At 42.6% G+C, this 24,435-nt stretch overlaps 1 protein-coding gene across 2 annotated transcripts in view; it reads left to right on the top strand.

Annotated features, from left to right (window-relative positions):
* The window catches only part of LOC124595095 (cytosolic endo-beta-N-acetylglucosaminidase), a 111,163-nt gene that overhangs the window by 13,795 nt on the left and 72,933 nt on the right, over nucleotides 1-24,435 (top strand). For both annotated transcript variants that reach the window (XM_047133686.1, XM_047133687.1), the window contains exon 2: nucleotides 14,010-14,158. In XM_047133686.1, coding sequence (XP_046989642.1) covers nucleotides 14,010-14,158 — 149 coding nt within the window. The remainder of the gene's footprint in view (nucleotides 1-14,009; nucleotides 14,159-24,435) is intronic.

Below are 24,435 nucleotides of genomic sequence, written 5' to 3'. Positions count from 1 at the left end.
GCTTAATTTTAATCTTTGAAAGTTAGTGATCTGAATCTAGGTTGGCATTCCTCAAAACTTTAACGTTCTGGATCTCTTGTTGTACTTTTCAGGTGATGTCAATGTTATCAATGTGATATTCTCCAAGATTTGGATTTGGGCATGACCAAGTTTTCTGTTCTTGTGGCAAGTGTTTGAATGGTGTTGATTTCATGACTAGGTTAAAAGCTTTACACAATTCCACGAGTCTCTCTCCATTGCGGTTGGTTCTTCTATGCGCTGGGTAATTTCCAACAATGTCTGGGAATTTTCTCTCCTTGCCTAGTAGTGCATTGAAATCTCTGGCCAGGATGATGATGTGTTTATCTGGGATCTTGGGTAGAAGGTCTTCTAGTTCTTCCCAAAATTCATCTGTTCATTTCTGATCTCTCTTGTTTGCCTGGTTGGTAGGTGCATGAACATTCACGATGCTGTAAACTTTGTTTGTGCTTCGGAAAGAAGTAGTAGATACTTGGCTATTTGGTGAGCTAAAGTCTATGATGGAATCTAGAATTTTCTTGCTGACTATAAATCCTGTGCCAAGATGAGGAATTGTTTTTACAACACATTTGTCTGTTCTACCTTTAAATATTCTGTACCCCCTGACTCAAAGATATGTTCATCTGTGAATCTCGTTTCTTGAATCACTGCAATTAGTGTATTATGTTGCTGCGTGTTATTTGTAAGTCGTTTTAGTTTACCAGCCTTCAGAAGTAGTTGGCATTACAGGTGGCAAAGTAATTTGGGCGTTTGTGCTTAATCTTAGCCGGAGTCTCCGATACCACCAAGCATGTTGGTGGAGGCTCCCCAGACTCTGAAGACCTGCATGCGTCATCCAAGATGACAGTGGATTGGGTACCACCTGGGGTAGTAGCATTTCCTGAGCTTTCCTCCATACTTTTCTCAGTCGAAAAACTGTTTTTTGGGGTCTTACAGAGAAGTTATTGCAATTTGATTGTTTTTTTTTTTTTTTTTTACAAAACAACTAATGTTGATAATGTTTATTTCAAATAGCTTTGTTATGTTGTAAGATGAGTGTTTCAGTAACCAGTCCTAAATCCTAACTTGAAAATGTTACAGGGCAAGGACTGAGTCATATTGGAAGTTTATTAAAAAATTTTAATGTGTTATTTTATGTGAGTTTACAGTCTGTGAGGCAAAGTCTTGATGTATCAAAGTCCAATTTGTCTCTAGTGCTATGAAGGAGTATCTTTCCTCTGTGGTATCAAAATCCCTTAAATTGGTTTTGACATAAACTAGTGCTGTATAGATGTATAGGTTTACAAAAATCTGTATCTTGAGCATGATAAAGAGTGGTTGATAGTGTTCCTTAGGGCTCACTTTGTTCATTATTGTGATTAATTTTTTTTTTTAATTTTCAGAGTTTCACTGATATTCATGTATCAGTATGCCACAGGAAATATATGACTGGAAAAAAACTAAAAAATGCCACATTTTCATTTTATTTATTTACATTTTATGGCCTTCATTGGACCACTCTAGCCAACTTTGGGCCAAGAATTTTTCAGTTTCCTGTCAGCCCATTACTTCTTCATTCTCTCAGATCTCATCCTTCTTTCTTCATCAGATCACCCTTCCTATTGTCTGTTTGTTGATACTTGTTTGCAGTCTGGTTTGTTTGTCTGCGAGTTTCCTGATTTTGTCAGTTTTGTTTCTTAGGTCTTCCAATGTAATCTGTAGCTCATCCATATCTTCCTTGATTTCTGTAATCCACTTAACGTTGCACTTACTATTCCACAATTTTTCCATTATTCTTCTGATGATCCTGTTCTCTGGTGTTCTGATTTGATGTCCAAAAAATGAAACGCGTTTCCTCCTAATTGTACTCATTACCGGTTCTATTTCCTTGTAGACTGTTTCATTTGTAGCTACTCTCCAGTGCCCATCTTTCTGGTATGATTTGATGATGTATGCTCTGATGATTCTTCTCTCTATTTTGAGTATTTTTTCTATTTGTGCAGTGGTAGTTGTTTTGAAGGTGGTTTCACTTGCGTCTGTTATTTCTGGTTGAGTGACTGTTTTGTAGTGTTTTAATTTTGTTGCTATTGACAGGGTCTTTTTGTTGTAGGTGTTCTTCGTGATATGATGTGCTCTAGTCAATATGTTTATTCTGTTATGCCATGTTGGCTTTTCTTTGAGGCTATATGTTATGATTTCTCCCAGATATTTAAATTTATCTACAATTTTCATTTCTTGGTTTCCTATGGCAATTTTGTTTATGAGTGGTGGGTCAGTTAAGATGATGACTGTTTTTTCAAAGGATATTCCAAGACCAATTTTCTGTGCTATTTCCTGTAGTGAGATAATTGTTGTTTGGTTTCCTGACTACTGTTGGACAAGAGAGCAAGGTCATCAGCAAATCCTAGAGAATTTAAACTTATTTTGTCTTTGGGTATTCCAATTTGGATGTTCTTTGGGTTAATCTTGTACCATTCCCTCCCTCATTATGTATTCTAAAGCACAGTTGAACAGCAGCGGTGCCAAGCAATCTCCTTGTCTTAAACCTGTTTTTATGTTGAATGGCTCTGAGAGTTCCCCCCTGAACTTGACTTCTGATACAGTGTTGGTTAAGGTGACTTCTATCACTCTGATTAATTTTGTATGGGGTCCGAAATTTCTTAAGATTTTTAGCATTGAAGGTCTATGGATACAGTCATATGCTTTTTTGAAGTCCATGAAGGTTATTACAAGAGGTTTATTTCGTTTCTTTACATATGCTATGGCTAATTTTAAAGTGATGATCTGTTCTGCACAGCTTACCAAGGACTGAAGCCTCCTTGATATTCACCTAATTCTTCCTGTAGTTGCTCTTCGATTTTCTTTTTAATTAATTTTCATTAATGATTGCATCCGCAAATTTCCACACAAAGTAGCACACTCCTGCTGTTCTCTTGTAGACGTGGCAGATATTTATCCCAGTTTAATTTGCAATTAATGTGAAAGCCTAACAGTTTAAGTGATATTTTTTCTACAGTGTTAGTTACCCCAGAATTAGTTTCTATTATTAGATTACGAAGGAGTTTATTAGAAAAAACCCAATCCATAGGTAATCGCAATTTTTCTGAGTTGCCTAATGTAATTCTATTGTGTCTTGATGTACACTGAGGTGACAAAAGTCATGGGCTAGTGATATGCGCACATGCAGATGGCAGTAGCATCATGTACACAAGATATAAAAGGGTAGTTGTCATTTGTACGTGAGTGATTCATGTGAAAAGGTTTCAGACATGATTAGGGCCACACAAAGGGATTAACAGACTTTTAACACAGGGTTGTAATTGGAGCTGGATACATGGGATGTTCCATTTTGTAAATAATTAGGGAATTCAATATTCTGAGATCCACAGTGTTAAGAGTGTTCCAAGAAAACCAAATTTCATGCATTACCCCTTACCATGAACAACACAGAGCCCAGCGGCCTTCACTTAACGACTGAGAGCAGTGGTGTTTGAGTAGAGTTGCCAGTGCTAACAGGCAAGCAACACTGTGTGAAATAACTGCAGAAGTCATTGTGGGGCATGCAATGAACATATATCTATTAGGACAGTGTGGCAAAATTTAGCATTAATGGGCTATGACAGCAGACAACCAATGCTAACAGCATGACATTGCCTGCAGTGCATCTCCTGGGCTCATGACCATGTTGGTTGGACCCTGAATGACTGGAGAACTGTGGTCTGGTCAGATGTATCCTGATTTTGGTAAGAGCTGGTGGTAGGATTTGAGTGTGGCACAGACCCCACGAACCCATGTACCAAGTTGTCAATGAGACACTGTGCAAGCTGTTGGTGGCTCCATAATGGTGTTGGCTGTGTGTGCATAGAATGGATGGTATCTTCTGGCCCAACAGAACTGATAACTGACTGGAAATGGTTATGTTTACCTATTTGGAGACCATTTTCAGCCATTTGTGGACTTCAGCTTTTATGGACGACAATGTACCATGTCGCTGGACCACAGTTGTTCGTGATTGGTGTGAAAAACATTTTGGACATTTCAAGTGAATAATTTGACTAACCATTTTGCCTGACATGAATCCCATTGAATATTTATGGAAAATAGTTGAGAGGTCAGTGTGTGCAAAAAATCCTGTATTGGCAACACTTTTGCAATTAAGAATGGCTCAATATTTCCACAGGAGACTTCCAACGACGTGTTGAGTCCATGTCATATCAAGCTGCTGCACTATGCCAGGCAAAAGGAGGTCTGACATAATATTAGGAGGTATCCCATGACTTTTGTCACCTCAGTGTGTGATGAGCTGTGTTGTGGCCAAGGCTGGTTCAAGAACATTTTTCCACAAAAGCTTCTTGTCTTTTGGAGCCCTGCCCCCTTTTTTTCATATGATAATGTATGCATCTCTTACAGATTAGGCCTTAGGCCTGTTCAATATGAGGAATGAGCTCTGATTGTGGGATGTGTGATCATCATGTTACCAATTTGCCGAGCCGTTATTTGCCAGTAGATGAATCCTGATGATACCCTGCTTGTTTATTCAAGAGCTCCATTTGGATACACAGTGGCAGAATGGACCCCATACCAGACCTCCCTTTCTCAGAAAAAATCTGAGGCAGTACCAGGTATCAAACACGGGTCCATCTGCACTATAGGTAGCAATACTAACCATTCAGCCATGGAGAAAATCTATTAATTATGATACACATTGTATACAAATATTACACTTTGCTGTTCGGCACCCCATACAGCTTCTACTACTTGTGATACATCCTCTAGTACCTCCTGCCGTGGAAATTGAACACTCGCCAGAACGAATGGATGTGGTCACCCCATAGAGGGCTCCGCATCTGCGGTGGCTATTCCGCGCAGTGGCTCTCACGCAGCGGCTCTCACTCAGTGGCTCTCACTCAGTGAGGGCGCCACCGCTACGCCATGTGCAGACATCGGCCAATAGCCGCTCCCTCTGGTTTCGTATATAGGGACCCGCTCTGCCGTAGTCCAGTCAGTCTCGTACTCACTCTGGATTGCTTCTCTATCTCGGCGGTACTGCGTTCTGGTCGTTACTCATTGTTGGCATGTGCCTGGACCTGGTTCTGAGTGGATTTACTGTTGGTGTTTGGTGTTGTGGTTTCTACAAGCCTCTGTTGTTTATCTCTTCGTTGTTGTGTCGGTCATTGTCGGTTGTCGTTGGTCTGTCGTCCGACTCGTCCTGGTGTTTACCCGGTGGTGCATGCTCCACCGCTGGCGGCTTCCCGCCTGGCAGCTCCGATCCGCAGCCCAAGGCGTTCCCGCTTTTGGCTTTGGTCACTACTCATCCACTATAGAAATCTTGCACTTGGGACACCTCTGGCTCAGCTTGATATCCTAAGGGGCAGCTTGTGTCAATTGGAAGTTAAACCGACTCTGGTCATATTACCTGCATAACACACTGCTAAACTGGCTCCTACATGGTAAAGTAAATCATTACAACTTTCTATGCGAAAATATGACTGACATTGGATTCCAGGTAGTATGTGTCAAAATCGTAGGCAATTATAAATAAAAAAATAAAATCATTAATGCAATGATAAACTGAAACAGACAAAGACGAAGCCCTGTGACACTCCAGTCCAAACTTCGTTCAACAAGAAGAATCTGTTTTTAAGTGAGACAGACTGTCTCCTTTTGCTTAAATAGGACTTGATACAGCTAAAGATGGGTTTGGATGCCACAAAATTCCAGTTTCGCAAGTAGTATGTGAAAGGTATACAGTAAAAAGTGTTTCTGTGATCACAGAAGTACAACAGATACCAAATCCTTATTTTCAAATGCAGTTAACATCTGGTTACCAACTCCAGTGTCAGCAGTAGTAGCATTTTTATTATGTTGGAATTCACTGTCTGTTAGAGAAATGATCATACTTTTAGAAATAGTTATTTAACTGGTTGTGCACAAGGGACTTCAAAACTTCTGAGGTAACTGGAACAATAGAAACTGGTCACTAGTTTTTGAGAAGATGCTTACGGCTCTTTTCGAAACTTGGATAACTTCAGCAGTTTTGAGTGCATCAGAGAAAACTATGTATTAAAAATGAAAACAAGTGACTGAAAGATAAATATATTTTTTAAAATTATATAATTTGAGAACGAATATCAGTCGATACTCCTGGCAGTAGAGAACCGTTACATAGTCTTTGTAATATCCTGGGTGATGATAACATTCCAGGGCAAGGCATCCCTTGTATGTGGTTCACTACGAAGCAGTTAGAAACTCTACTTGTTCAGTAAATTCAATAATAAGGAGCTCCATCTCATTTTTACAGCTGCAGTGCGGATAATTTACAAATCTGGTATGGAACAACGAAAGACACTTGACTCAAATTCCAGCTAACAAATGGTCAAGCTAAAAGAGAATCCTATCACTCCGATTATTTATGGGTTGCTAAGACCCCTTGCAACATATTAAAAAAAGTAAACTAATTAAAAATCATGCTTACTGCACTGTTGACATGAAATACATCATAAAACTGCAGAAAATATGTATTAATCATACTGAATCCTTCAGTAACTACAGTCACCAACTATTTGAAAAGGAGCTTTCCAAACATCTGTGGTTGTTGGGCCGTATAGAGGTTGTAGAACTGAAACATACCACTTAATCGATTGAATACTTTTATTATTGCTAGAAATAGCTTCACAAACTGACACATGGAAAGTCCACAGTCGCTTGATTCGACAACATGGCGAACACTACTCTAAACATTTTTCAATGAAGTTAGTTCAAAGATGAGTCGGTCGATTGCTTGTGGTCGATAACCGCCGGTAGTGCGGAGCACAGCGTAATCGGTGAGGCATCCAGATCTCCGAGGGGGGGGGGGGGGGGGACAGATAGGCGATGAAAAGGTATAGTCCCTATACCAGAGAGGAGGCCGAAGCTGACGACCTCCTCTGGACATGGGGAGGGGAGAGGGAGACAGTGATGAACAATGTAATGCTATTGACATCGGCTTTGGGAGGAACGGAGAGATGCCTGAGCAGTGTAACAGAGGGATGTGAATCGTCGAGAGAGCGGGGAGGGGTGTGGAGGACAAAAAGGGAACCCTCACGGACCTGGACTGCTAGATTGTCGGCTGTATGCATGGAGACGTCGACCGTGACGTAGATGCTCGACGGAGGAGCTGGCAAAAGGTGAGTTGCTGGCGACGGTGCGAGTGAGACACAATCACTCGACCTAATGGGGGTTGTAGCTATGTCACGCTGAGGGGGAGAAACGTCACATGGGACACTATGACCTGAGTCGGAACACTCACTCAGAGTGTGGGCGTCACACGGCACATCACTTAGAACACTGTTGTCACTCGGGTGAGTACACTCGACTGAAGTGGTGAAGTCACACGGAATAACGGATGCTGCTTCCGAGATGGTCCATGCTGGCTTTAAACGGTTCACGGACACTGTGTGTGGTTGTCCGTTGATGGAGATTTGGAACGTGTTTTGGGCACATGACAGTACCTTGTAAGGTCCTGTGTAGCGAGGTTGTAAAGCGGCTCGCACGGTGTCGTCCCGGAGCATTACATGTTCGCATTGAGCCAAGTCTTTGTGTACGAAAATGTGTGGAACCATGTGTGCACGCAGAGGGGGTACACGGATGCGTGAAATACACTTGCAAACACGCTCAACCAAGTTCGGGAGCTCGTCCAATGAATGGGGATGTGAATCCTCGACGAACTCACAAGGAAGAACAAGGGGCTCACCGTAGAGCACTTCCGCTAATGATGCTTGCAGGTCCTCTTTGAAGGCTGATCGAACGCCTAAAAGCACCCAGGGAAGGGCCTCCAACCACTCTTCCGCATGGCACATGAGGGCTGCTTTTAGTGTTCTGTGCCAGCGTTCGATTAAACCGTTAGCTTGTGGATGATAAGCAGTTGTATGGAATTTATTGACACCGCATAGTTGGCAGAGACTGGCGAAAAGAACGGACTCAAACAGCCGGCCCTGGTCCATAGTAATCGCGGATGGACAGCCAAAGCGGGTGAGCCATGTTTGGACAAAGGTGCAAGCCACCGAGGCAGCTGAAATGCCATAAGCGGTACAGCTTCCACCCATCTGCTGGTACGGTCGATCATAGACAAAATGTATCTGTAGCCCTCAGAAGGGAGAAGGGGGGAGGGGATCGACGATGTTGAGGTGGACATGGCAGAAGCGACCCTTAGGAACATCGAACTGTCCGAGTGGCGGCTGGATGTGACGTCCAACTTTACTGCGCTGACAGGGTATGCACGCATGGACCCAGTCAGGGTTGACATTAGGCCATACAAAACGTTCGGTTACAAGGCGTGTCGTAACCTGAATGCCAGGGTGGACTAGGTTGTGGAGGGTATCAAAAACTGCTCGACGGAGCGAGGCAGTTGCGATCAGGTATGGTGTACCAGTGGAAGTGTCAAATATGACCGGGGAGTCAGACCCCGGTAGGTGGCGGTTCTCCAGGGTAAGAGATGTGTTGGTGCCCTGTAATAAGTCCTGTATGCTGGGATCTTGTTGTTGAAGGCGCGCCAGATTAGCCATGTCAAACGGTGAAGTAATGGCGTTTATGTGCGACATATAGTCTGCGACGACGTTGTCTGCACCTTTTATATAGCAGATGTCCGTCGTGTATTGACATATGAGATCGATATGTTGGAACCTACGTGGTGGGAGGTCGGTAGCAGGATTACGAATGGCATATGCGAGCGGACGGTGATCAGTGAAAATAGTGACCTCGCGACCTTCAGTATCTTCGCGAAAGTGTCTGACAGCTTCGTAAACGGCCAGTAACTCTCTATCAAACGTGGACTACTTGCGTTGAAAGCGGACAGTTTTTTAGAGAAGAATCGGAGTGGTTGAGAGGTATCACCGATATGTTACTGAATCATGGTGCCGATACAAGCGTCGCTTGCGTCCATAGTAATAGAGATTTGTGTGTCGGCAAGAAGGTGCACGAGTGTAACCGCGTTGGTCAGGGCAGACTTGAGATTGTCGACCGCACGTGTCATATCCTCGAACCAAACTACTTTGCGTGTGCCCGAAATGTTCTTGCCTGCCAATGCGTCTGTGAGTGGTGCCTGGAGTGAAGCTGCGAGCGGGATGTGTCGGCGGAAAAAGTTCACCATTCCTAAGAAACATCGGTCACGGTATGTTCCCAGAAGTGGCAGTCCGTTAATAATGGCGACACGCTCGGATGTAGGCCGTATGCCATCAGGGCTGACCTCATGACCCAGGAACGTCACACGAGAGCAGTGGAACTGTTTTTATCCTCGTTAATCGCAATGCCATTGTCTGAGAGAATTTGTAGTGCACATGACAAATGCAAATGTTCTGTTTTGGACACTGAGAAAACAAGGACGTCATCAAGATATGCGTAGCAAAACGGCATTGGGAGAAGGAGTGAGTCAATGAAGCGTTACCAGAACTGCGGGGCGTTTTTGAGGCTGTACGGCATGGTACAGTATTCATAGAGGTCGTAGGGGGTGAGAATAGCCGTTTATGGGATGTCATCAGTGTGCATAGGTACACTTTTTTACAGGAAATTACGCTGAAAACACAAGCACCATGTAGTTGTTGTGCAAAGTCCTGAATATGCGGAATCTGATAATCGTCAATGACGGTGCGTCCATTTAATTTGCAGTAATCTCCACATAAGCGGTACGAACCGTCTCTTTTGGAGGCCAAGTGAATTGGAGAAGACCAATTGCTGGAGGACGGACAGACAATACCGGCGTCTAATATGTCCTGTATGATAGCTTTTGTCTGGTGAAGTTTGTGGGCCGACAGGCACCTGGCATTGTGACGAACTGGCGGGCCTTTGGTAGTATTCATTCTGTGGCACGTGCTGTTCGAAATGACCACAACGTGGGGGCAATGGGAGGGTGTCAAAATCACCCGTGGCCCTGACAGTTGAAGAGTCACTGGCCTGTGGTGGCGGCTGTGGGAGCCGCATTGTCGGCGTCGTAACAGGAGCTGTGTGGGCATGGTCGGTGGAGGCCTTCGTGCGAAGTGCCATCACAGGAAGAGATCTGCAGTCCGTGGCTGTGACCTGTGATGAGGTGGGGTCGTGTGTCGGCTCAACGTGAGCAGGTCGCTTGACATGAGAGCGAGGGAATAACTTGAGCTGGAGTTCATTAGTAGAGTCCGCGACAGGTGCGGAAACGTGCGTGAGGTTGGCAATCAAGCTGCATGCACGCGCCAGCTCGCATGATGCGCCTACAATCAATTGTCGTAGTCTGTTGTTGTCGTTATGAGTAGCATCTATTTCACGGCGTTGGCGGTTGACTTCGGCGATGGAGGTGACGAATTGAGCCAACAGGTAGGAGCAATCAGCAGAAGCGTTGATGAGTGAATCATAACTAAGAGGCAAGAGTTGTAGCACATGGCGCAAAGGAGCCAGGGATGTGTGTGCCGGAAGTGTGGTGCACCAGTGCTGCAGACTGTAGGTCTGGAGAAAGTCCATAATGACGGGGGAAATCAATCCCGAGCAGCAACTCGTCAATATCCGTGACGTGAAACGTCCACGGGAACAGCATGTTGGGTGCAAGCTGAAGCTGAATCTCGACTGTTCCGTGAACGCTGATATTGGAATTATTTGGAGCATGGAAACGGTAGGTAGCAAGCTCGACGGAGCAACTGTTCGGGGCAGAACGCTGGAGTCTGGGCCTGTATCCACGAGAAAGTGGAATTCGGAGCATTCGTCAAGAATGTACAGACGGCTGGGTGCGCAGCTGGCCTCGTGTGTAGAATGTTTTGTGCGTTGGAGACGCACTGAAGAGGCGGCGTGAGACGAGGCGCCTAAAGTGGCTCGCGCCTGTAGTTTTCCGCCGCGCACAATGATCAGCATTTGCAGGCAGAGTCGCTGTGTGTTGCATGGAACCAGCACAGCTGATGAGTGGGACGGGAAGCGGGGCAAGGAGTTCCCGCCTCCATCGCGGGGCTGTGCAGGGCGCCAGTAGTGGGAGTGCTAGACGTGGTGGGGACAGGCAGTAGTTTTCCCATGTGGCTCTCAGGTGGGGACGCCGTCGGCCCACGCAATGTGCTGGAGTTTGCGCGGCCGCTCCCAGGCAGCGCTGGTGAGGCACTGACACTTGCAGGTGTGCCACACGTTGGCGCCATGCGAACATGGCTTGCAGGGACACGGTGTCTGTGCGAATATAGCCAATGCATGCTGTCAGCAATCCGTAGGCGCTGGTCCAAAGGTGACGTCAAGAGGGCGAGCAGTTGCATTTGGATGTCATATGGTAACTTGACTGACCAAATGGCCCACAGGGTGGTATCCGACAGGGTTTGCTGGTCAACCATTGAGCATAGTCGGCGCCACAGCTGAGACGGCGATCTGTCTTGAATTTGCTCAACATGGATAATTTGCTGCAGCGCCTCATCCGTAGTGCGTGCTAAACGTCCCTCAATAATTTTCTTCGCTGAAATATAGCGTGGCGGAGGTGGTGGTGAATTAATTATATCACTCACCAGCTCAAGCTCGCCATGTAGATGAGTAATCAAACTGGAGTAACGTGCATCGTCCGAGATAACACCATTAAGTTCAAACACGTGCTCGACTAGAGCAAACCAAGTGACAGGATGGTCACGATTGAATGGTGGCAGTTTTGGTGACTTCGACGGGTGTGCGACTGGAGACGAGGCGGAGGCCTGGAAACTGGTATCCAGCTTGGAGTGAGATGCGACGTCTGGTGCGGCAGCTGAAGGTGCGAAGTGATGCGACACGGTTGGCACGGAAGACGCGTGGTGTGTTGCCAGCACGGATGAAACACCCGGTGCTGCTGAAAACATGGAACGGTCCAAAATATGATCAGTGTATGTCGCGGTAGGCACAGCAGGGGCGGCCAGTGCCGCCAGAACAAACAAGTGTGTGATCTGGTCGTATTGCGTGGCCTGTGTGCCATACGGCACAGATAACACAGAATACACAATGTGTGATGCGTCGTCGGTGTCTTCTTTAACATGAACACTGTCGGGTGGCATTGTCACAACACAAGTGTCTGTCGCAAGCTGCGACTGTGGAGTGTAATAATTCATAAGAGACAGAAATGTAGGATGCGGCGTAAATGGTAGTTGTCCTGGAGTCATTTGTGAGGATTCACTCGCACTTACACAGGACAGTGGAATCGTAGGTACACTTGCATTGTTGACCGGCCACATTGTTTATACACTGAGTTGTATCAGAAGCACACAAAAAAACAAAAGTTCGGGGTCACCAGTGTGGTCGTTGGGTTGTATAGAGGTTGTAGAACTGAAACATACCACTTAATCGATTGAATACTTTTATTGTTGCTAGAAATAGCTACACGAAATGACACATTGAAAATCCACAGTCACTTGATTCGACAACATGGCGAACACTACTCAACATTTTTCAATGAAGTTAGTTCAAAGATGAGTCGGTCGATTGTTTGCGGTCGATAACCGCCACACATCATAAGAAAGTTTAGTAATACAGTAATAATCTCTCGCGACACAATTATGTGTGACAAGACTTTTGCTGATGACATAGGGATCAAAGAAGCCAAAATTGGAGTCAAAGAATGATGTTTTAAATTTTGTTGTCAAATGTTCTTTTACAAAGATAAACCAGGAAATACTGCCACCACCCCTTTACCGTACCACTGCAAAGATGAGTGATAAATTTATCATTGTTAGTTGTGTTGAAAAAAGAAGAAATTATTAAATTTTAGTGAAGCCCAAGGGCTTGAAAGAGTGCACATACCAAAACAGTTACTTATGGGTATTTATTCATTTTTAACAAATAACTATAAGAATGAAAATATTGCAGATAGAAATGAAAAAAAAAAGTGTAAATAAATACTGAGATAATGCCATAATGCTGCAAGGAAGGAAAATATATTCAAATTTAATATCCCATTGATGGCAAGATAATTAGAGCATAAGCTCAGATTGGACTAACACAGGTATGAAAATTGTCTGTCTTGTTTATGGGACAACTTAGTATTCAGTTCAACTGATTGTGAAAGCAAAGAAAAATTAAATTGAGAGATATGTTAGCTACCATTAACACCATGCCCCTCTTCTTTATGAAAGCAAAACCATTGTCTTAAACACCGTAGCATCTTACTCTGTTTGCACTAATGAAAGTGGTGATGGCAGGTGCAATTTTTTGTGTGTTAAAAAAGCCAGTACAGCAGATAAACAGGGGAAGAGAACAACAGACAATGTAAGCAGTGCATGGATTGCAAAGAGAGATGAAATACTGATGAATATATAGACATCACCTGAGAGCTGTGTGTTAATATTCCAGAACTGGGCATATAGTATGCCTTGTTACAGAAGGGGCAACTGGAGAAGTAGCAAAATATAAGTATTAAAAATGGAGTCAAACGACAGATCACTTCTATTGTGTTGTTGAGTATATTCTGCAGAAAGTATTTTATGCCTAGACATGACTGGTGTGTCTTCTTCTGCCTATTATTTGTCAGTGTGTTACTTTACTCATGCTAATACAATGTTTGAAAGTTTCTCCATTCCTCAGTATCACATCAGTTACTTTCCTATCTCTGTGTGTGACAATAGTTCCCGTCTCTTTATTTTTCACATACAGTCCCACTTCTTCCACCTTTTGCTTTACTTTCTTATTTTGTAGTCATGGTTGTACTATTTTTTGTGTCTTTTTAATTGTTATTATTGTCCAGTCTTTCCTGATTTAGCTTGTTTTTCTTGTATATTCACTACATTGTTGAGAGCTATTACTGGCAACCTTTTTTGAACTGGAAACTTTATGTCAAACTCTGTTAACTGTTTATATTCTCATCACTGTTCACATGCCTCTTTGCATTGTTTTCGTCTTGGTTCAAAATACTTTTGTGTGATCTTGATTTCATGTTTTGTCGGTTGATACATTTATCAGCTAATTACCATTTAGTATTCCCAGTTCAATATCAGCTTTCACTGTTGATCACTTTACTTTCCACTTATATTTTATTAAAGAAGATGTTTTGGAATATTATATGTTTTACAAGTTTTTGTTTTTTCTAGGTTCCTAGCAGACAGTACTAAACATGATAGTTACAGATTTTTCCACTGGACAGGGATTGATACATTTGTCTACTTCAGCCATCATTTTGTTACCATACCTCCAGTTGGGTGGATCAATGCTGCTCATTTACATGGAGTGAAAATCTTAGGTAAGATTTGATTAATAAGAAAACCATTTTAAGCATTTGACAAGTGCTGTGATGAATATTTTACTTGTCTATTTAGTTTACAGTGAGCATTGAGTAGAGCTATACAGATGGTAGAGGATTTTAAACTGTGTATCAGGGAGTGAACTATGAAAGTAGTAAAATACCGGGCGAACTAATTCCCTGGATAGACATATCCGAAATTGTTTATCATGCCCTATTTCCCAGCATAAGGTGCCCTTATTTAAGACATAACCCATGATTCTTTCACCACCTTTCAGCCGGCTACAGATGGGCCTAACTGAGGATCAAGCCCTTGTTTATGCTGTAAATTACAAAACAACTGCGGAACCTCGGCAAGAACGCTGGCCACCAAAGGGGGTCCGTCCTCATTATCAACCACAGAATCACCTTGCTCTTCATCAAACATGTGACTGAGGGCGTCAGCTATTCCGTTATCGGAACTGCAAATATGGCGTACTTGAAAACGAAATGCGGAAATTCGAATGGCCCATCTGGCTATCCAACCCGTTTTGCAGGGGCGAGCCAAGACCCAAGTTAAGGCCTGGTTATCAGTTTCTAAATCGAATTCCCGGTGTTCCAAATAAAAGTGAAATTTCTCTAGTGCAAATAGAATGGCTAAAGCTTCACATTCATACACGCATATCTACATTCTGGCCCTGCAAGTCGTCGCGATATGTAAGCAAAGGGGCGTCTATCTCGATCCTCTTCTTGCAGTAAAGCTGCCGCGATACCAGCATTTGAGGCGTCCGTTTGTACGATGAACCTTTTTGTAAAGTCTGGAATGGCCAGAACTGGGGGGTTGGTCAAAGCCGTTTTAATACTATCAACTATCAAAGGCAGCTTGTTGGCTTTCCCCCCATATAAACTTGCAGCCCTTCTTGCAAAGATCATTTAACGGTGCTGCAAGCTGGGTGAAGTCTGAGAGAAACCGCCAAAAATAATTCGCCATTTTGATAAATTGAGCTACACCCTTATGATTTGCTGGAGGGGGGAATTTCCTAAGGCTGTGCGTATGCTCTGGGTCTACGCGAATACCATCACCCGAAACTAGGTGACCAAGAAAGGAAACATGACAGCAAACCAACGTGACCTTGGCAGGTTTCACAGTTAATCCCACCTCCCTAAACCTTAACAAAACTTGGCAAAGGTGTTGCAGATGCTCGGCAAAGGAATGGCTATAAACAACAACGTCATCCAGGTAGTTGTTAACACAAACGAACTTGAGGTCGCCAAGAACCCTATCCAAAAGATGAGATAACACAGCAGCCCCAGTAGACAAAGCAAATGGAACCCGATTAAATTCATATAAATTCCGGTCAGTGCAAAAGGCAGTGCTTGGTTTGGAATCTTCAGTCAAGGGTATCTGATGATAGGCTTGGTTAAGATCCAAAACAGAAAAATACTGAGCACCAGAAAACCATGTAAACGCATTATGCAGGTTAGGCAAGGGGACTGACTCAATACCACCTTCTTATTTAGAGGTCTATAATCCACTACCGGTCTATAATCACCCTTTTCAAGTTTCGGGACAAGAAACATCGGTGAAGCATACGGTGAGGTGGATGGTTTGATTACTTTATCGTGCAACATTTGATCAATTTTCTTGTGTAGAAAAGCCTTCTTAGGTGGCATAAGGCAATAAGGGCTCTGTCTCACTGGAATATCAGCAGCCAAACTGATCTTATACTCAGTTAAGTGAGTGACACCAAGTCTATCTGTCAAAACATCCGGAAACTGATCCAAAACATCAGTCAGCTGAGAATGTTCAGAGTTATCAAGATGATCAAGTTGGCAACCTTGCCGTTGTAAGACAACAGAATTGACCCGAACCGCTGCTTGGCAAGAACAAAATGCAATCTTCTCCTGAGGGGCGAACTTAAAATAAAATGTGTTCATCCTGAGATCCATAATAAACCCGGTACAATGCATAAAATCAGCACCAAGAATGACAGGAACAGACAAGGAACACGCGATTAAAAAGGTAATTGGCCAAGTAAATCCACAGATACCTAACCACACCCAGCACTCTCCCACTAGAGGCAACTCTTGGCCACCAGCCATACGACATCTCTGAGAAGGAGAACAAAGCTGCGAAAACCCACAAATGGTTCTAAACTCCTGATACCAGGCATGATCAATGAAGGAAACTGCGCTGCCAGAATCAACCAGCGTGCAAACCGGCTCATAATTAATAGTAAGACACACAAAGGGAAGGAGTGTGCCATGTGACGCCACTATACAATTACAAATGGCTTTCCTACTCGGACACAGCAATGCATGTATTCTCCATGACCACTATATATCTGAAACAATTCCAAAATATATAAGTAAATTTAGCAGACGTAGTTCAACAAGGCTTGGTCCTCCATTGGAAACCACACTATGCTACCATTTGTGATGTACAAACGGTAGCAGAGCCAGGATGGGGAAGGTTAGGCACATTTATTTGATCCAAGCCTTGTTGACACAAATTTATTATTTAACAATAATTGGTTATACATCCAAGTTAATACAATTAACAGTTTAAAGGACATTTTAGCAATAATTTTTTTTTTAAACATTCTCTAGAAAAACATGCAGCCCCACTCTGAAACATTACATAAAGGTACTGTTAGTAAAAGGTACATTACGTCATACAATAGTGCAACATGTACAAATATTAACAATTACACCAGAAAATATTGAACTTGTGATTTGTACTACATGTAAATCAAACCTTAAAAAAATCGAATTTGGCAAGAGTGCAACAAATCCCCTACTTCTTTTTTACTTCCTGATTTCACTTAAGCTTATGTAAACCCTACACAAATATCAGTGTCATGTGACATCAGTTCACCTTTTGTGACAAATACACAAAATTTCTAAATTATTTTATATTAGTTAAGTAAGCTACAAGACAGAAATAACATTAACGACTGGTGACATGAGTAAACACTGTCAAGTTTTCAATTTCACGACGGTTGTGTCATCTAGCAAATTTTCATTTAAATACTCCTCCCCCACATGTTCCAAAATCAATTCAGTCAGTCTCGAGAAGAAACACAACTAATACACAAATATGGCAACATCAAGAAGTAGATGGGTTTATCCCAAGCAATATTAGTAGAATTAGGAAATTTGCAATTCAAACAAAGTCTAATGTAATAATAATTTGGACAGAACTTCCATAAAATGATTGATTATAGTGTATACCATGCCATATACTATGAAACAAATTAAGAATTATTCACAGTAGACACCTGGCACATGATGATATTCTCTGAAGTATTTCATATCACAAAATGTTGGCTACAAGTACCAACCCCATAATAAAGTAATGATCAAGAAATATAATAAAAGCTTATGATAATTTCGGCCTTAGCCAGGTAACGAGAACCACACCAGTACAGTTTCCTGTTACACTTGAGTGCTAAGCCCAACAAACAACAGCTGGTCATGGAGAACCACACAAAGCAAGCGAGCATTCCGTCCTCCCCCCATGCTCGCAAACAGCCGTACTCATTGCAGTCCTTAATCGGCAGGCACCAGTTGACTCCCCACCGCTTCCGTCCTGTTGCCAAATACCGACCGAGCCATCCTCCCAAAACTGTTGCTTCACGCACCAGCGCCAACAGCACTCAGCGATTACGCCCCCTATCGCTGCGGCGAAAACAAGTGAAATACTCTCGCGGGTAAATCAAAAATGCTGAGCTGTGACACGACTCATGATGTTATGATTCTTCAGGAGCCAGCTATTTTTCCTGTTACTGAACCACAGACTGATAAAATCCGCTTATATAGATCAGTATCACAACACTTGTAGCCATCACCACTTGGCTCAAAAATTCACTCTGTTGAGACCTTTAAGGACTGAAGTTGTTTCTGATGCCAGGTCTTATCACAAGAATTGATCCATCTGTCTTCTGTGAGAATGGCTGCAACAAGCAACAAATATTGCAAGCAATTTCAGTATGCATACATCAGCGGAACACCACTAAGCAAATGAGCAAGAATTTTTTGTCTGGTCGCTCTGTGATTCAGTGACAGAGAACATTAGATCTCAGTTCCTGAAGAGACATAATGTCAGTCTTCGTGCTTCCAGCTAAAATACGCCAACTCTTGGCACCTGTGAAAGATTAAATAGATATCAGAGCACCTGGCATTTACAAAATAGTATATTAATGTAGACAGTACTATGTACTCAACAGAACAATGCCAGATTGAACAGAAGTAGTATCTGCGACTGTATTATCCAGACAAATTAACTGTAGCTGAACGTGCTGTGCAAAATGGACATAAAATTGCATTTGATGACATCTCTATCATCGTGAGCCTAGTGGTTCCTGGAACAGCATAAAAACAAAATTATTGAGATAAAAATATCTAATAGTATCGTCAATGCAGATGGTGACCTCTCTCAGAATCTGACTATTGCGAAGTTACAGCGTGTGACAGACCCAAGTAGAAAACATTGCTGTATGCAGCAGTCCACCTAGCACCAGTGCTACGACATCCAGTATCATGGCTATGTAAAGACAAGGCCAGCAACCACACAGAAATGGGTTATCACTTAACAGTGGCTGGGGAGCACTCAGCCAAGAGTTGGTGCATGTATATTAGCAAATTGACATGTCTGGAAGCCGAAATGATTTTTTCCAGTCATATTGCAACAAAACCATACATTCAAATACAGGGTGGGGCAAATAAAAGTGGCCCGGATGAGTGGATACGATTGGATGTCTTTATATGGATACAACCACACCCTGTGATGCACACACCATTTGTAGGCCTGCCACATGATCCACACCAGTTCAGAGCGTAGTGAGGGCTGTGTCATTGTGAATGGAGCATTGCAAAGGGGCAATGGTACTCACAGTGGAGCATGGGGTGTTCATTGTGGAAAGTTTTGTGACCAACAAAGTTGTGGAAATGGTGTGGTCAGTTGTTTGCCGAGAAGTTTAATGGTTTCAGAGTGCCAGCCAACAAAAAGTGCCATACAATGCTTACTCTCAAAATTGCACCAGTGGGGATCTGTTTTGTACAAGTCAAAGAACATTCCAAAAAGTGGCTGCAGTTCACCATAAAATGCTTCAGAGTCCCTCCAAATCAACCCGATGCTTGTCCCAAGAAATTGTCTTATCGTGTCGATCATGCAGACAGTTACTCCACCTGGATCTGCACATGCATCACTACTGAGTGTGTGTTGTTTGTGCATTAAAACCAGGAGATGCTCCCCCAGTTTTGTGAGTAGGAGTTGGCTGAGATGATAATGAACAGCTTCGACATTTATGTGTGATGAAGCCTGGTTTTACCTGAGTGGTTATGTCGACTCTCAAGAGTTGTAGGTTCTGGGCAGCAGAGAATCTGCATAACTTCCACGAAACACCATTGCATGAGCAGAAGGTTAGGGTTTGGTGTGAAGTGTCTGCGCACTGCATTATTTATTCCATTTTCTTTAATTAGACACTGACTTCGGCACATTATATTGCCAACATTTTGAAACCATTTGTGGCAGCATTAACAGAGGAGGAAAGGACCTACAGTTACTTCCAACAGGATGAACCAACTGTCCATACAGCTGGCTGAGCCTTGGAGCACTTTTACACGATCTTCACATCTGACAGAGTTGATAGCAGAGGTCAGTCTGGTCGTGGCCCTTGCTGGCCACCCATGTGATCTGATCTGCCACTGTGTTATTGTGTGGGGAGCCCTCAAGTGTATCATAAAAACCCCCATAGTCTTCAAGAACTGCAGCAGAGCGTTTTGCGTGAGACTGCGGCAATCCCAGGAGTCCAGCTTCAATCCGCCTTCAGCAACTTGCTGATCAAGGTCCAAGAGTGCCAAGAGATGAATGCTAGTCACTTTCAACATCTGCTATAGTCAGTTTAGTGCTGTATTTCCTTTCCTCTGCTGTGTTTCTTTGTACCTGGGAACTCTGCTCTCAGGACCACTTTTATTTGTCACATCCTGTATTGTAATCACAATGATTTCTGTATGTTGCTTCATATGAATTTTGGTTACTCTAGCCAGTTCATAGTTTAACGTGCTGCTGGATTTTCTCGAAACAGAGTTAATGTAAGGCAAGAAACTCAAAACATTTCGGGCGCACTGCGTTATGCCGTTGCAGAATGCTGTCAGTTTCCAGAGAATGTGTGGTTAACCCAGTTGTGAAAGCGGGTGTTGTGCATAAGACAGAACCCAGTTTTGAGCTGACAACCCCTTATGACTGTGGAAAAAGTCTGAATTGTCTGAATGACGAACAGTTTCACAGTTTGGCACACTGGCTGTTCATGCAGTTTGCTACTGTAGGCTGTGACATTTAAGTATGCAGGAGGCAAAGGACAAGGTTCAGTGTTTGGTTGAGTATACAGTTTCAGTGCATCAGGACATATTGTTATCTCATAGTCTCTGCCGTATACTTTCTTCCATGGTTGCTAATACAGTAAGACATACAGGAAATCTTTGGTGAAATGCAGATAGTAGGGGAGAGATTCCTCCCCCCCCCCCCCCCCCATGAACTATGGACCTTGCCATTGGTGAGGAGGCTTGCGTGCTTCAGCGATACAGATAGCCGTACCATAGGTGCAACCACAACGGATGGGTATCTGTTGAGAGGCCAGGCAAATGTGTGGTTCCTGAAGAGGGGCAGCAGCCTTTTCAGTAGTTGCAGGGGGAACAGTCTGGATGATTGACTGATCTGGCCTTGTAACATTAACCAAAATGGCCTTGCTGTGCTGGTACTGCGAACGGCTGAAAGCAAGGGGAAACTACATCCGTAATTTTTCCTGAGGGCATGCAGCTTTACTGTATGGTTAAATGATGATGGCGTCCTCTTGGGTAAAATATTCCAGAGGTAAAATAGTCCCCCATTTAGATATCCGGGCACGGGACTACTCAGGACGACGCTGTCATCAAGAGAAAGAAAACTGGCATTCTACGTATTGGAGCTTGGAATGTCAGATCCTTTAATTGGGCAGGTAGGTCAGAAAATTTAAAATGGGAAATGGATAGGTTAAAGTTAGATATAGTGGGAATTCGTGAAGTTCAGTGGCAGGAGGAACAAGACTTCTGGTCAGGTGAGTACAGGATTATAAATACAAAATCAAATAAGGGGACTGCAGGAGTAGGTTTAATAATAAATAAAAAAATAGGAACGCAGGTAAGCTACTACAAACAGCATAGTGAACGCATTATTGCAGCAAAGATAGACACGAAGCCCACGCCTACCACAGTAGTACAAGTTTATATGCCAACCAGCTCCACAGATGACGAAGAGATTGATGAAATCTATGGTGAGATAAAATAAATTATTCAGATAGTGAAGGGAGATGAAAATTTAATAGTCATGGGTGACTGGAATTTGATAGTAGGAAAAGAAAGAGAAGGAAAAGTAGTAGGTGAATATGGAATGTGGGTAAGGAAAGAAAGAGGAAGCCGTCTGGTAGAATTTTGCACAGGGCATAACTTAATCATAGTTAACATTTGGTTCAAGAATCATGAAAGAAGGTTGTATACATGGAAGAGGCCTGGAGACACTGGAAGGTTTCAGATAGATTATATAATGGTAAAACATAGATTTAGGAACCAGGTTTTAAACTGTAAGACCTTTCCAGTGGCAGATGTGTACTCTGACCACAATCTATTGGTTATGAACTGTAGATTAAATCTGAAGAAACTGCAAAAAGGTGGGAATTTAAGGAGATGGGACCTGGATAAACTGAAAGAACCAAAGGTTGTAGGGAGTTTCAGAGAGAGCATTAGGGGACGATTGATAAGAATGTGGGAAAAAAATACAGTAGAAGAAGAATGGATAGCTTTGAGAGATGAAATAGTGAAGGCAGCACAGGATCAAGTAGGTAAAATGATGAGGGCTAGTAGAAATCCTTGGGTAACAGAAGAAATATTGAATTTAATTGATGAAAGGAGAAAATATAAAAACGCATTAAATGAAACAGGCAAAAAGGAATATAAATGTCTTAAAAATGAGATCAATTGTAAGTGCAAAATGGCTAAGCAGGGATGGCTAGAGGACAAGTGTGAGGATGTAGAGGCATATATCACTAGGGGTAAGATAGATACTGCCTACAGGAAAATTATAGAGACCTTTGGAGAAAAGAGAACCACTTGTATGAATACCAAGAGCTCAGATGGAAACCCAGTTTTAAGCAATGATGGAAAAGCAGAAAAGTGTGAGTATATAGAGGGGCTATACAAGGGCGATGTACTTGAGAACAGTATCATGGAAATGGAAGAGGACATAGATGAAGATGAAATGGAGATATGATACTGCGTGAAGAGTTTGACAGAGCACTGAAAAACCTAAGTCAAAACAAGGCCCCAGGAGTAGACAACATTCCATTAGAACTACCGATAACCTTGGGAGAGCCAGCCCTGACAAAACTCTACCATCTGGTGAGCAAGATGTATCAGACAGGGAAAATACCCCCAGACTTCAAGAAGAATATAATAATTCCAATCCCAAAGAAAGCAGGTGTTGACAGATGTGAAAATTTCCGAACTACCAGTTTAATAAGTCACGGCCGCAAAATACCAACACGAATTCCTTACAGACAAATGGAAAAACTGGTAGAAGCCGACCTCGGGGAAGATCAGTATGGATTCCGTAAAAATATTGGAACACGTGAGGCAATACTGACCCTATGACTTATCTTAGAAGACAGATTAAGGAAAGTTAAACCTACGTTTCTAGCATTTGTAGACTTAGAGAAAGCTTCTGACAATGTTGGCTGGAATACTCTGTTTCAAATTCTGAAGGTGGCAGGGGTCAAATATAGGGAGTGAAATGCTATTTGCAATTTGCACAGAAACCAGATGGCAGTTATAAGAGTTGAGGGGCATGAGAAGGAAGCAGTGGATGGGAAGGGAGTGAGACGGGGTTGTAGCCTATCCCCGATGTTATTCAATCTGTAAATTGAGCAAGCAGTAAAGGAAACAAAAGAAAAATTTGGAGTAGGAATTAAAATCCGTGCAGAAGAATTAAAAACTATGAGGTTTGCTGATGACATCATAATTCTGTCAGAGACAGCAAAGGACCCGGAAGAGCAGTTGAACGGAATGAACAGTGTCTTGAAAGGAGGATATAACATGAACATCAACAAAGCAAAATGAGGATAATGGAATGTAGTCGAATTAAGTCGGGTGATGCTGAGGGAATTAGATTAGGAAATGAGACACTTAAGGTAGTAAAGGAGTTTTGCTATTTGGAGAGCAAAATAACTGATGATGGTCGAAGTAGAGAAGATGTAGACTGGCAATGGCAAGAAAAGCATTTCTGAAGAAGAGAAATTTGTTAACATCGAGTATCGATTTAAGTGTCAGGAAGTCGTTTCTGAAAGTATTTGTACAGAGTGTAGCCATGTATGGAAATGAAACGTGGACGATAAATAGTTTAGACAAGAAGAGAATAGAAGCTTTTGATATGTTGGCCAACAGTTGAATGCTGGAGATTAGATGGGTACATTACATAACTAATGAGGAGGTACTGAATAGAATTGGGGAGAAGAGAAATTTGTGGAACAACTTGACTAGAAGAAAGGGATTGGTTGGTAGGACATATTCTGAGGCTTCAAGGGATCACTAGTTTAGTATTGGAGGGCAGCGTGGAGGGTGGAAATCGTAGAGGGATACCAAGAGATGAATACACTTAGCAGATTCAGAAGGATGTAGGTTGCAGTAGGTATTGAGAGATGAAGAAGCTTGCACAGGATAGAGTAGCATTGAGAGCTGCATCAAACCAGTCTCTGGACTGAAGGCCACTACAACAACAGGGGAGAGATATCAACAGAGTTGAGTTTTGAGTGAGGTCATGTGTCTTGGAACAGGTAAATTGATTAGAATGTTGCTGTGGGTGGAAAAGTTTGAGCACTGCTTACAATTTTAATCTTCCAGGAAGCTCATTATTGAAACTTACTACATTGGATTAGAATTTATACTGCTGTCGAGCATTTTTTTCATTAGGAACAGTGGACCAGAACACTGTCATTTTTCCAAACTGTAGAAGTGACTCGTGTAAGTTAAAAGTGACAGATTAATTGTTTTGTAATCAGTATTGGATATCAAATATCCTATTCTTGGATATCAAATATCCTATTCTTTTCTGTGATAGTTAATGTATGGTGTTTTTAAGTGTTATTCCGTGAATAGTGCCTTTTAAACACACAAAAAACATTCGAAAGAATGCATACAATCCAAACTTTTCTGTATATCACCACAATGTATCAACAAACATTATGTACAAAGACACCTTTGTCTGTCAT

Source organism: Schistocerca americana, chromosome 2, assembly GCF_021461395.2.
Source record: "Schistocerca americana isolate TAMUIC-IGC-003095 chromosome 2, iqSchAmer2.1, whole genome shotgun sequence".
NCBI lineage: Eukaryota > Metazoa > Arthropoda > Insecta > Orthoptera > Acrididae > Schistocerca > Schistocerca americana.
This window is presented reverse-complemented; position numbering and strand designations above follow the sequence as displayed.